The sequence below is a fragment of the Tachyglossus aculeatus genome, chromosome 17 (assembly GCF_015852505.1).
Source record: "Tachyglossus aculeatus isolate mTacAcu1 chromosome 17, mTacAcu1.pri, whole genome shotgun sequence".
Lineage (NCBI taxonomy): Eukaryota > Metazoa > Chordata > Mammalia > Monotremata > Tachyglossidae > Tachyglossus > Tachyglossus aculeatus.
The window spans coordinates 54,300,395-54,315,272 of record NC_052082.1 but is presented as its reverse complement, the minus strand read 5'-3'; the positions used below and the strand labels follow the sequence as shown (position 1 = coordinate 54,315,272).

General features: G+C 43.5%; 1 protein-coding gene and 1 non-coding gene across 2 annotated transcripts in view; both read right to left on the bottom strand.

Moving 5' to 3' along the window:
- WSCD1 (WSC domain containing 1) overlaps nucleotides 1–14,878 on the bottom strand; it is a 57,772-nt gene that overhangs the window by 23,826 nt on the left and 19,068 nt on the right. Inside the window, exons 3-5 of the mRNA XM_038759867.1 lie at nucleotides 9,995–10,109; nucleotides 8,406–8,593; nucleotides 4,604–4,725 (exon numbers count right to left, since the gene is read on the bottom strand). Coding sequence (XP_038615795.1) covers nucleotides 4,604–4,725; nucleotides 8,406–8,593; nucleotides 9,995–10,109 — 425 coding nt within the window. The remainder of the gene's footprint in view (nucleotides 1–4,603; nucleotides 4,726–8,405; nucleotides 8,594–9,994; nucleotides 10,110–14,878) is intronic.
- LOC119939788 lies at nucleotides 12,113–12,250 on the bottom strand. The gene has a single exon (XR_005454751.1). It is a non-coding gene; the product is annotated as a small nucleolar RNA SNORA7 (small nucleolar RNA).

The following is a 14,878-nucleotide window of genomic DNA, read 5'->3' as shown; positions in this document are numbered from 1 at the left end:
CAGGCCCGTGCTCTATCCACTAGGACATGCTGCTTCTGGGCAGAGAATGTGTCTACCAACTCTGTTATATTGTACTTTCCCAAGCACTTAGTACAGTGCTCTACACACAATAAGCACTCAAATATTATTGATTGAGCTTATGCCCACTACTTTTCTGTCCAAGAATTTCCTAGTTCTCTGCCTGAATTACCTCTAAACTGCCTGCCAGTGTGTTTTCACCCTCCACCCAATGTCTTAGACGATCCAACATGCACACATTTTTCCTCCTTTGTTGCTAAATCTCTACAATTAGTGAATTAAAACTATTGAGCTGCTACATAGTGCTAAACACTATACTAAGTGCTTCAGAAAGCAAAGCAGAAGCAAAACACATATTAGTGACCCATCTCTCCCCTTACCTCCCAAATCTCTTAGGAAAGCCAGCTCTAAGGCAGACCTGGGACTGGTGCAGTTTTAATACTACCCCTATGTAACAGTCAATGGGATTTGTTGAGAGCTTACTACTGCAGAGCACTGTACTAAGCGGTGGGGATAGAATTCAATAGAGTAGGCAGATAAAAAAGGTTGCCCTCAAAAGGATAAAGGTTTCTTCTGCCACTCAAATGACCCTTCTTTGCAAACGAGCCAGTTTATCTCTTCAATCCATCTGTGCTATAGGGAGATCAATTTATGGTCTTTGAGCACTGGTATAGGCCACCAGTTTGAAGCCAGAAGCTAAATCTGACCCCAAAGCAGGCTCAGATTTGCTCAATCGCTTCTGACTCGGACATGGCTTTGATAAACTCTGTTTTAGAAGAGGTCGTTTCCAAGCCGGCAGCAGATTGGGAAGGAGTTGAAATATCAGATGCTTTTTAATAAATAAAAACAGTCTGCCCAGCTCAGAGACTGTATTTGACTTCCTTTGATCGCAGGAATGTCCTTGGGATCTGCCTGGGTTATGTGCTTGAGAGCCTGGAAGTGGAGAAGAGCCATATTTTAGGAGGACTCCGCAGCTGACACAGATAACAAAGATGCTGCCTGGATGTGTTTTTGTCAAGTATTTCAGTTTCACAAAGCAGCATCTGCTTTGAGAAGCAGTGTGGCCTAGTAGAATAGCACAGGCCTGGGATTCAGAGGACCCGAGTTCTAATCCCAGCTCCACCACTTTTCTGCCATGTGACCTTGGGCAAGTCACTTCATGTCACTGTGCCTCAGTCATCTCATCTGTAAAATACAGATTAACTCTGTGAGCCCCAGGGACTGTTTCCAACTCTATTATCTTGTATCTGTCCTAGCGCTTAGTAGAGTGCCTGGCATAGAGTAGGCACTTAACACTGCAATTATTATCATTAGTAATATTGTTACTAGCCTCTCTGGAAAGCTGGGTAGGACTCACTCTGCATAAGTTTCTCCACTCCTTCAAAACCCTAAATGGCTACCCATTCCTCTCCTCAAACAGAAACACCTGACCATCATCTCTGAGGCTCTTAATCAGCTCTCACCCCACTACTTATACTTCACAGAACCCCTAACAGACCTGGTCTATTAGAAGTAATAACAGTATTTATTGAGCATCTGCTCACTGCAATGCACCATGCTAAACACTTGGGAAAACACAACTGAAACATGGAACATATTCTCAGCCCAAAAGGAATTTACACTCTGAGGGAGGAGTAGCCTGGTGACACGAGTAGCCAAAATGTACTTTTCAGGTTTTAGAAAGGAAGGATTTGCTGGGGTTTGGAACCCTCAATTGTGTCCCGGAAACAGGGTAACATTTTAGTCTTCAGCCTCAGTGGAAAACCAAGAGCACAAGTGGCTCTCTCCCCCCTCTATCTTCGGCCAGCCTTCTGTTTTCCTCTCAAGAAGCCTACAACTGTATAAATTTAAAGGCTCACGGGCTGTTTCTCCTGGAGTGCTGAATATGCCCCTTGCCATTTCATCAATGGGTCTACAGTTTCTACTGAGCTGGTTTGATTTTAGAACTGGGAACAGTTAATTGACCATTTAATGCTCCCTATAAATGCTCATCCCTGAAGCATTTTGATGCTCATCTGAGTCCCACAATACCTCTGTAAATATTCTCAGATTCTATGTCTCCAGTCCCTACTTAATTTTAATGTCTGCCTCTTCCTGTAGACTGTAAGCTTTTTGCAAGCAAGGATCCTTGCGCCGACACAACTCTGTTGCATGTACTTTCCCAAGCACTTAGTACAGTGCTCTGCACACAATAAGTGTTCAACATGATCGATTGCCAAGTCCCCGAGAATTAAGATCTCGGGCTTCTGCATCACATTTTTTTACAGGACACTGAGGCCTTGTTTAGAAATTAGGTCTGTCTCCTTAAAATACACTCCTATTTGCTCCAGACCTGCTGAAGGATAATCCCTTGCCACAGTAGTGATCTTTCACAGTCCACCTGTACAAAGCTACCACGAGCGGACACCTTCTGCCCAGCTTCCCATATTAGAATCTGGGAAGAGACCACGATTGTGGGGTGATATTCTCTTTATTTTCTTTCATTTCCCCACCCCACATCCTGTGATGATCTACTTGGAGGATTCTAAGAAATGAGAGTTGGAGGAAAATGATCCATGCTAGGGAGTAAACTGCATCTGTGTGTCTTAGGATACTTTTTTATGGTATTTGTTAAGTGCTTACCATGTGCAAGACCCTGTACTAAGCACTGGGGTAAAATAAGAAAATCAAGTTGGACACCATGTCCTACATGGGGTTCACAGTCTTAATCCCCAATTTAAAGATGAGGTAACCGAGGAAACAGAGAAGTGAAGTGACTGCCCAAAGTCACAGTACAGACAAGTTTTGAAAGAATGTTCTGGGCTACTGCTATGGGAGGACTGAAAAAACTGACCTTGAGAGAAGGGTCTTTAGGTGCAAATTAACAATAAATTAGACTTAACCTCTGAACTCTCCTATTAAGGCAAGTAGCATGGCCTACAAGAAAAGGGCAGGAGCCTCAGAGTCAGAAGACCTGGGTTCTAGTCTGGCTTGGCCACTTGCCTGCTGTGTGACCTGGGGTAAGTCACTTAATGTAACTGAGGCACAGAAAAGTTATCTGTAAAATGGGGATTAAATTCCCCCTCCCTCCGACTTAGATTGTGTGCTCCACCTGGGGACGGGACTGCATCCAACCTGATTAGCTTGTAATTACCCAAGCGCTTAGAACAGTTCCTGTAACATAGTTAGCACTTAACAAACACCATAATAGTTACTACATAGTGCTCCACAAGGAAGGGAGGTTTTTTTAACGGTATCTATTAAAGCCTGTTGTGGGCAAGGATTGTCTCTAGCTGTTGCTGAATTGTACTTTCCAAGTGCTTAGTACAGTGCTCTGCACACAGTAAGTGCTCAATAAATATGATTGAATGAATGAATGAAGCAATTACAAGGTGCCAAGCCTTGTGCTGGCACCTGAAGACTCAAGATGATCAGGGTTGGTCACAGGACATCTTTCTAGAAGTGACACTTAGCTGCTCACAGTTTTCAAACTCCAAGCTACACTTTGATTGGAAAATGGGTGCCTAGTGGAAAGTCCTGACAGTAGCTTTTCAGTCAAACTCAGAGTAAATTCTGTGCCATGACCTGTATATTTTTCAAGACTTATTGAAGGGGGTAGACAGCCTGCAATTTTCAGATTTCCTTTAAAATCTTTGATTATTAGGAGGACGAAATCCCAAATTTGGAAAGTGCCCCTAATTCACCAGAGATCTGGGACTGTCAGTCAACTTGAATAGTATGGCAGAGCCTCGCACTCTGCCGTAAAACCAATCCCAACACAGCATCGTGCCTGATCCCAGGTTTCCATGGAAACAGCTTCAGACTTCCCCGTGCAGGAGAGAAGAGGGATCTTAATAGAGAGGTGGCTGTCTCCATCTCATGCTATCATCCAAAGCTCCACTGTCACATTCAGGCAGATAAAATCAAATGAGATCAGAGCAGATTGCCCCAGGGTCAGGACTTAACCTGCACTAAATTTTCCACAGTGAACTTTGAGTGTTCATAGCTAACATGTTTCTTCTCTCTTTGAAATTGTAAGACAGAGCCCAGAGGCCAATCCACAATCTACCTAATGGGCAATTGGCTCAAGTGTGATTTACCAGACTTCCAGTTTGGCGCACAACAACTTTTTTTTTCCTCCGGAAAACCCTATCCAGAGAAGCAGATTCCCGAGTAAACTGTTCTTTCAATCAAATCTGGAAGCAGATCTGTACTTTCTGGATTCTGTTGTCACAGACTTCTTCCTTTCCATGCTAAGTCTATTTGATGTTAGAGACTTGGGTCAGGAGATGTACCACAGAAGGTATCATGGGCTTCTAAATTTCCCCATATTAGTTGGAAAATACAAGCCAAGTTCCAGAAAATCTAAACATAACCCAGAGCCTAAGGCAAACACTATGATAAATGGCCCCCCCTAATTTTTCTATTTATCATCTGTCAGCATTCAATTTCTTTTTATTGAAACCATTGACAGACTCCAAAATGGACACCTGAAGGCTAATTTGTTTACCCCAATCTTCCCAGAATGCCACTTTTCTTTCCTATTGGGTGCAAAATTGTAAAAGCAAGAAAAGGAGAAAGGATGAATAATGAGAACTGGTCTTACTTTCTTGGAGCAAAATTCAGAGCACATCTCCACCGTCAAATTGGGCAGTATCAAAGAGTCAGGAAAGGTGTCTGTTAAATTTTCTGGCACTCTAAAACATCCTTGGTAGATAATATTCCTCCCTGCGGGGACAGGAAATAGATTTCTCTTGAGAAAACAGTGCCCAGAGTAGTCTGTTGCCGTTCCAGAGAATAACATTAGTTATTTGGGCTCCTGAAAAAATATGAATTAAATAGCATGCTATGAACAAAGTCAGAGTAATGGCGGTGTCCCGGGAAATAGCCAGGAATGCTTCTGTTCTGCCTCTGACCCGCAACTCACTCTTCCACATCAGCCCCAAAGCCATTTTAGATAGAAGTCTTCCAGGGGCTGGCGGAGCTATTGTTTGCTGCTTTTCTTTGAAGATTTCCCGAAAGGCTTAAAAGCCCAAATCAAATCGGTAAAGATTCCTGTGCACGACATCAAAAGCACGGTGGAATGTGGACGAATTCAAAACTGACCCAACCGATTCCCCACCTCCCCACATCTCCCCAGTTCATACAGCAGTCGGCTCTACTATAATATGTGTTTCCACAACATTGTTTGGATGATGATGATGGCATACATTAAGTGCTTATTAGGGGCCAAGCACTGAGGTAGATACAAGATCATCAGATTAGACTCAATCCCCATCCCACAAATAGCTTTCAGTTTTGGAGGGAGACAAGGCAGTGAATGTGTCTGTTTCCTGTTATATTGTACTCTCCCAAGCACTTAGTACAGTGCTCTGCACACAGTACGTGCTCAATAAATATTGAATTGATGAGTGGGTGAAAGGGATTTTACACCCATTTTGAAGAGGAAGAAACTCTGAGCAGAGCACTTTACTAAACACTTAAGATCAGTTAATGGTATATGAGTGTTCACTGCTTGTAGAACACTGTACTAAGCACTTGGGCAAATACAATACAACGGAGTTGGCTGATACTACAAGGAGGTTACAGGGGAAGACACATTAAAATAGACCAGGGATGGGCAAAGTAGGAGAGTATGAAGGAGGTGCTAGACATGGGCCCTGCGCTCAACTTAAAATCTTCTGTTTGGCTTCTTCCAAGCTAAGCAGCACTTCCCTGAATTTCATCAGGGCAACCTGAGCCCTCTGAAAATCTCAATCAATGGGTTGAAAGCATCAAGTCAGGAGGCAGGGAGTTTCGGTATCATTAGAACAAGGACATGATGCACATTGGCTCAAGGAGAAAAGAGACTTAAAACTTTGCCAGCACAGGCTAAACTCGGTTCTTGGAGTCTTTGACTTTTCATTTCTGCGCCCCCAAAATCAGAATCCTGCAATGACTTCAAACCTACTTAATCATATTTAAGTGCCTAGTGTGCTGAACACTGTACTAAGCACTTGGGAGCATACATTATAACCATATAACAGAGTTGGTAGCCACATTCTACCCATGAAGAGCTTACAGTCAGAGATGGACATTAATATAAATTACAGATATGGATGTAAGTGTTGTGGGGCTGAAGGAGGGGTGAATTAAAGAAACACATATGGATGCTATGACCGTAGACAAAATTACTGAATTATATACTGCTGGAATGAGGCAAAGCCTGCCTTCAAGAGAGACCCAGCTTCAAATTAAACATTTAAATCAACTAATTTGGCCCCCTGGAATGAGCAAAGCTGAAAGTGTGAGGGACAAGGCCATGCAGGACTTGCCATGATCCCATTTTTCACTAGCCTACCATTTACCAGCAGCCCTCTCACCCAGCCATTTTTGACTCTTCCTGCTTTCTGCCACTTACTGTCCCCCAGATCGTTTTTCTCTTTGAATTCCCCTGAAACATACTGGTTCTCAGCAGGGCAAAATATCCCAAAACACTGAGGTTTAAGAATCGATTTGCTCATGAAGACCTGGCTGGAATCAGGAGCCACACAAGGCACATCTGCTTCAGTCTTCAAAACTACCCCCCAACTCAGCAGAAACCAACAGTACTAAGAGTTCACCTTTACTTGTAAAGCCAGTCATGTTGGTTGATGCTGAGGAAACAGGATGTGCATCCAACTAAAACAATCTGTTTCTGGTAGATGTGTCAGGAAATCTTGGTAGGGTGTCCCTATCTCTACTTCCTTGCCTTTCTCCCTCAGCAAAACAAACAAACAAAAAATACATAAGCATAGAGTGGGAAACCACCAAAGTGACAACTGCCTAAGAGATTAGGTGAGCCTGTGATCACTGGTGAGTTTGCTTTTTTGGTGGAAACCAAGTCCCTTAGAGAAAGAAAATGGTGTCTCCATATTGCTACCACTGGATTGCTCCTAAACCTCATGTAGCTGCCAATTGAAAAGCATGGAAACATTTGAAAGGGTCTGGAAACAGCCCGGCTGGGGTGACAGCCTTGGGGTTGGTAGATGGGGCTGTGGGATGGGGTTGGACTCCACGTTCCAATGTGCTTTGGACAAGACTGGCTTAAAAAAGTCTTCTCTTTAGAGGAAAACCAGGAGGGTCCAGATTCCCAACCAGTACCTCTGAAGAAATTAAAAGTTAGACTAATTTAAGAAGAAAGAAATATTGGATCTTACTAGACCCTAAGACTTGCCTCAAAGACTTTTAAACAGTGATGGGAATCCCAGGAAGCCTCCAAACTTCTGGTCCGATCCCAAACTAGGAAGCTGGTTCAGTTTCTGACCAAGAGCTTGATGGGCAGTGAGGTGCATTCTGGGCCAATACTCAATCCTTCTTTCCCAGCTAATGAAATTCTCTTCATATGAGTGTGCAGCCTACAGTTTTACAGTGTCTGTTCTCAGTAAACGTTGCTCCAGGGGAGACGAACTGGAGTAAAATAAAGATTGCTCATCTGCACCTGTCTCATTTGGTTTGGCTACTTCTAATTAAGAAGTCATGATGCAGGGGACCATCATCTTAAAGTCCAAACCCCTAGGAGGCACAGGATGGAACTGGTGGTGGGAGAGGAGAGGGAGATGCAATTTTTAAGCTCTCATGACATGTGTACAGCCAGCCTTAGCAATGGTGAATAGAAGGAGGAAATCCCTGTGGTATGGCAGGAAAACCAGTCTCAAATCCACCCAGTTCTGCCTGAGGCATCAGGCCTAAGAGGTGACAAAATTCAGTGTTGCATGCTGGGTGACTTGAGCAAGTGACTTCACTGTGCCTCAGTTTCCTCAGCTGCAAAAGGGGGATAAGGTACTCCATTTTCCCTTCCCCTTGGACTGTGAGCCCCAGGCGGGATAGGAACTGAGTCCAACATGCTCATATTGTATCTACTCCAATACGTGGCACATAATATGTGGTTAAATATCATCATTTTCAATATTACAAGACTCAACAGAGCCTAGTGGATAGAGAACGGGCCTGGGAATCTCAAAGACCTGGCTTCTAATCCCAGCTCTGCCACTTGTCTGCTATGTGACCTTGGGTAATTCACTTAACTTCTTTGGGTCTCAGTTCCCTCATCTATCAAATGGAGATTAAGGCAGGGATTGTCTCTCTTTATTGCTTTATTGTACTTTCCAAGTGCTTAATACAGTGCTCTGAATACAGTAAGCACTCAATAAATAGGAACGAATGAATGAACATGGGACATGGACTGTGTCCAAACTTGATCAACTTGTATCTACCCCAGGGCTTAGTGCAGGGCATAGCACAAAGTAAGCGCTTAACAAATACCCCAATAAACATATAGATACCCGCTCACCAGAAGCTTACACTCCAGCTAGGAGAGACAGCTTTTTAACAACACCAGTGGTCCCACTTAGTGACGGAGCGGACATCCGGCGATCAATGCCCCTTACTTTTTTTTGCTCTGAGTCGCAGCTGATCATCCACGCGGTAGACGGAAAGCCGGTTGACACCCCCGCAGAGCGATCCCTTCTCACCCTTGCACTCGCTGTTGCACTCCTCTTGCCTGGCGCCGCCAGCGGGGAGCCTGTTCCCACAGTAGCACTCCGCTCCATACTCCAAGCCGGCATACACGTAAGCCCTGTGGGGAGATGGGGTTCTAACAATCGCTCGGGAACCATTCACCCCTAACCCCCGAAGCCCCCAAACATGGCTGAAGAACGGGGGCTGCCTCCTGCAGAAATAACACCCTGCAGGGATTGATGGGGTGGACGGAGAGGGCAAGTGGCATGGCCTAGTGGGAGTCAGAGGACCTGGGTTCAAATCCCAGCTCTGCTGTGACACCTTGGGCAAGTCACTTCATTGAGCCTCAGTTTCCTCACCTGTAAAATGGGGACTCAATTCCTGTTCTCCCCCCCCCCGCCCCCTTAGAGTGTGAACCCTGTGAGAGAAAGAGAATGTGTCCAACCTGATCATCTTAACACCCCCCAACCTCCCGACCTCCAGTGCTTACTTGAAGCATAAATGTTTCAATACCCCAATTATTATTAGGGAGCTTTTATGCAGTTCAAAGATAGCTTAAGACTATCGCAATAGCAACGCAATAGCTTAAGACTGAGCTGGATGGATAAATTGGACTGGGAAAGGTAAGGCACAAAAAGCATTAGATCGTAACCTCTTTAAGAGCAGGGAATGTGCATCTTGCTGTCTGCCCTGGTAGAATATAAGTTCTTTGTGGGCAGGGAATGATAATAATAATAATAATAATAATAATAATAATAACAATAAGTACTTGTTAAGCACTTACTATGTGACAAGTACTGTGCTAAGCACTGCAATAGATACATGTATATAATAATAATATTAATAATAATAATAATGATGGCATTTGTTAAGCACTTACTATGTGCAAAGCACTGTTCTAAGCGCTGGGAAAGATACAAAGTGATCAGGTTGTGACACGTGGGGCTCAAAGTCTTCATCCCGATTTTACAGATGAGGTAACTGAGGCACAGAGAAGTTAAGTGACTTGCCCAAAGTCACACAGCTGACAGTTGGTGGAGCTGGGATTTGAACCCATGCAGCCCCTAACCCACATAAAGGCTTGTGTTCTAAGAAGCAGGGAGGATGGAGTATTTAATCCCATTTTACAGATGAGGAAACCGAAGCAGAGAAGTTAAGTGACGAGCCCAAGTCACATAGCAGGCAAGGGACATCCCATTCTAGGCCCAGGATGAACATTTCAGGGAGGGCAGGGGGCAATGAGCCTGGTTTCCCCGGAATCCCACCAGGATTTCCTCCTCCTACACCCCATTGGCAATACTTAGTTGGGATTGAACCCAATCCCAACAAGGCTCTAAAACGCAAAATGCCCACGGGGCAAAGCTTCCGCTTCAACCTTGTCATCAAAATGCTTGCACAAGTCAGGCCCTGATTCAGCCCTCCTTCGGAATGTAAGTATACTCTGACCCTTCTTAGTGCAGCTCCTTCTTGCTTTTGTCATTCGGAAAGGGGACCAGAGAATCCCGGAGATCACCTTTACCTCTCGGCACAAGCTTCCTGACAGTGAGCGACAGTCATCTTCCTCAAGTCGTAGAACACAGCTCCTTTTAGGTGCCGCTCCCTGGAATCATCCCGGAAACAGCCGACATAAGTGCCTGAAGTCCATGGAACGGGACAAGCGTCAGAGATGCTATTATACATGGGAAGTGTCAAGTGTGAAATTTGCAGCCTTTGGTTAAAAAGCCTATCCCATTTCCTGCGGTGATATTGGGGCATGAGTAACCTTCACCGAGACAGATGCCAGGGTAAACAGGCCTAGAATTTCGAAGTATTTTGCTCCTGAGGGCTTTCTGAGAACGTTTTATTCCCAATGGCCTGATGAATTAAATTCGGAAAACAAATCATCACAGAAGTTGTGTGTCCAAGGACTGGGTTCTAATCCCGGCTCCTCTGCTTGCCCCGTATCTTCTCTCGGCCTGTTTTTTTCATCTCTAAATCAGGAATAAAATCCCTCTTGGGATATCCTCTCAATTAATTGGCTTAGACACCTGACTAATTCTGTTAAAGACAGACATCCCTTCTCTCAACCCAAGAATGGAAAAGGCCAGCAGAATTGTTTTTCCTTTCTACAGTGTAAAGAATCTTTCCTACAAACCTACAGCTTCTCCAATCTGTAGTATTTATCGAGAATTTCCTGAGTATGAAAGAGCACTACCTTGGACACAGAAGAGCAACATACTGACCACCTCTTGGGTGTGAAAGTAAAGCACTGTCCTGAAACCCTGGGAGAATATACGAAGCAAAACATATGTTCCCTTCCCTCTATGAGCTAAAGGTGGTAGAGGGCTAATTTAGAAGGTTATACTTATATTCACGGTCTTCAGCCAAAGGAAGACAGATCTGTTTGAGAATTCCCACATGTATTCTTTAGGAGTTCTGGTGGAATTTGTCACTATTGGGGTGGGGAAGGGGGGAGACAATCTGATTCTGCAAATGAAAATGGAGAGAAAAAATAAGATTCCCCCACTGACAGTGGCAAAGAGAACTCAGACTAAAAGGTAAATAGGATGAAAAACTACCAAGCTGTCACTTTGTAACTAAGAGGGAGGTGAAAGGAATCTAACCCTTAAAAGTTTCTGCAGAGATTTTCAGAACGTTGCAAATAAATCAGACGTTTAAATGTTACGCACACGACAGCGGATTCAAAGAACTACACATTGGTAATTTGCAAACATGCAATTACAAAATTCACAAGCTGTGAATGTACACCCACAATACGCTGTTAATGAGACGTGAGTTATGCACCTGTGATAAGGATTTTGAATATTTTACTGGGAACTTGGGAATTCAGTAGCTTGATTTCAATTGAAACACACCATATGGAGCAAACTACTTCTTTCTCGGCAAATACCTTACAACAGGGAGAAAAATAGTCCATGATCCCTTTCCATCATAGTCCTGCACAGTGGTATTTGTTAAGCGCTTACTACGTGCCACGTGCTGTACTAAGCGCTAGGGTAGATACAAGACAATCGGGTTCTAAATGGGGCTCACAGTCCAAGTAGGAGAGAGAACAGGTCTTGAATCCCCACTTTGCAGATCGGGGAACTGGGGCACAGAGAAGTCAAGTGACTTGTCCAAGGTCTCATAGCAGATGAGAAGTGGAGCCGGGATTAGAACCCAGTTCCTCTGATTCCCAGGCCTGGGCTCTTTCCACTAGGCCATGCTGATTCTCTATTAAGCTCTGGGAAAATACAATACAACAGAAGAGGTAGGTATAATCCTTGCCCTCAAGACGTTATGGACAGTGGATGGGGGAGACTTAAAATAAACTACAGATGGCTAGGAACAGGAGTACTGTGAGGGTGCAGTGAAAAATCAAAGAATTTATGGGATATGGGCTCAAGTCATGGGCGATATAGAAGGGAGGGCTTGTTGTTATCTTATGCTGTCAAGTTGTGTCCAACCCATAGAGATTCCACTGACTCATCTCTCCCAGAATGCCCCACTTCCATCTTCAATCGTTCTGGTTGTGAATCCATAGTTTTCTTGGTAAAAAATACGGAAGTGGTTTACCATTGCCTCCTTCCACATAGTAAATGAGTCTCTGCCCTCGATTCTCTCCCGTGCCGCTGCAGCCCAGCACAGGTGAGTTTTGACTTGTAGCAGATTGCCTTCCTCACACCAACCACTGGCCAAGCTAGGAATGGAATGGGTAGGCCTCTGCTTGACTCTCCCTCCTGTAGTCATAACTGGTAGAGTACTGGAAACTCTCCAGGTGTGACCCTGAGAGAGAAGGGAGGACTTAGGGAATCATAATAATGGTAACTGTTTAATAATAATAATAATAATAACTGTGGCATTTGTTTAGCACTTACTATGTGCCAGGCAACATAGTAAGCACTGGGGTGGATACAAGTAAATTGGATTGGACTCAGCCATTGTACCACATGGGGCTCACAGTCTGAATCCCCATTTTACAGATGAGGTCACTGAGGCCCAGAGAAGTGAAATGACTTTCCCAAGGTCACACACAGCAGATAGGTGGCAGAACCAGGATTAGAACCCATGACCTTCTGACTCCCAGGCACTTAGATAATAGGTGCTAAGCACTCTAAGCCCTGAGGTAGGTACAAAATAAGTCAAATACAGTCCGTGCCTGTCACGGGCTTAACAGTCTAAGCAGGAAGAAAAGAAGGTACTGAATCTCTGTCTTTTGGATGAGGAAATTGAAGCACAGAGAAATTGACTGATTCACCCTAGGTCACACAACAGAGCCGGGATTAGAACCCAGGTCCTCTGTCTCCCAGGCCCGGTCTCTTTCCACTAGGACAAAAGCTTGCCCTATTGAGAGGGTCAGCATGACTTCATGAAGAGGGAAAACAGTGGATCCAACAGTAAGGGCCAGGACGATCACAACAGTGTTAGAACACAGCCTTTTCTAACCCCTTCCTATTTTTTCATAGCCACAAGATCATCCATAATCAACCAACCAAAACATAATCATAATCACACAGTAAGCACTCAATACAATTGAATGAATGAATGAACCAAACAATTGTATTTATTAAGAGCTTAACTGAGTGCAGAGAACTGTACTAAATGCTTAGGAGAGCACATTACAACAGAATTGGTGGATTCTTCCCTGCCCACAGCAAGCTAACAGTCCAGAGGATAGATTTACAGTCCAGAACAGTCGATTATTGGAAAAATCAATCAATAGTCCTTACTGAGTGTCTTTTGAGTCCTGAGCACTGTACTAAGAGCTTGGGTGAGCCAATAGAATAGACACAGTTCTTGCCCACAAGGATTTAGCAATCTAGAAAGGGAGACAGCTAAGATGTTAGATAAGGACAGCTAGAAAAATGAAGATCAGATCAAATTAAGGGCCTATGTAAATATTAAGAACAGAATGCCAGGGACAGATGGAAAGAAAAAAAAAGATTTTCTCCCTCACACAGAGTCCACAGGCATTTGTACTGATTAAACTTGAGAACGCTAGAGATTAGAATGGTACAAACGTTTTTGGATGTTTTTTTTTAAATCTGTGCCTAAAAGCATCATCTTTGCTTTCTTATTTCGTATGACTGTAATAAGAGATTCTGAGAGGCAACAGGCCAAGAGGAAAGAGCCTGGAGGGGGCAGACTGGAGTTCGAGTTTGGACTGCCGTATGACTTTGGCCAAGTCACTTAACCTCTGTCTCAGCTTCTTCATCTGGAAAATAGGGATACTAACACAAGCCTCTTTCTACCTCACAGGGATGTCGTGAAGCTAAAACGAAATAAATGATGTACATTGGAAAGATAAGTGTTGTATACGTCTAAGGTAGTACATTCATGCAGATGACTTTTGGCCCATAGGGGAACCAAATCCAATATACTTTTGCTGAAATGTGGGGGGGGGGGGGGGGGGGGTCTTAGAAAATGATTGGGCAATACAGAGCCAGCCATTATTCAATTAATAATAATGATGGTATTTATTAAGTGCTTATTATGTGTTAAGCATTGCTCTAAGTACTGGGGTGGATATAAGGTAATCAGGTCGGGCACAGTTCCTGTCCAACTCAATTGTATTAAGGTATGAAATGAACCATTATTCTATAATTCTCCATGGCAACTCAAACCATCATTTCTTTGCTTTCCTAGGTATGTCCCATCTCATGGATGCCTTCACTGTATTTTATTGAAGTCAAACCCTACCAAGACCCATAGATAAACACTCTTAGACATGTCGGTAAAATAGAAAGGGTGAAGCGATGAGAAAGGGCTGCTGGGAGATCAGTTAATTCAGCAAGTTCAGTGAAGAAGGTTTTTTTTAGTTATACTTGGTATGAACGGGGCACTTTGAAAACTCACATTACTGGGTTTTTAAACAAATAGAGAGGTCAAGATAGAGTGAATGATTCTCAGGAAGGGCACTGACTCGGGATTATTAAAAATACCTCTAATCATGGCAAGAAACTATTGGTTAACTAAATATGATTTAAAGACAACACCAATCGTAACTGCTAAGTTAGAGGAGTGTGAATTTTAGAAGGAAATAAGGAATGATACATCATTTTTGGTTAGCTCCAAAAAAGTGAACTGAAGCAAAGGACTTCTGATGGATAGAGCACAGAGTGGGATGATTTCAAAGACTTATTTATTGACTTCAACCGAAAGGAAGGCAACAAGTTATTGTTGATGATCTCAGTTATGTTCATTTGGATGTGAAAAAGGACACAGGGTGATGTTATTAACAACAGCTTAGAAATGTTGGAATGTCTTTAAAAATGACTATTAATAAAAAATAAACTATCTCTGTAGAAGTTACTCTTTCCCCGACCTACCACCCAGAGTAAACTTACTGACTCTTTATTTCATTATGGATCTCTTCCAAAAGTATAATGAAATTCTAAGTGATTTATACCGCCTGCTGAAGTTT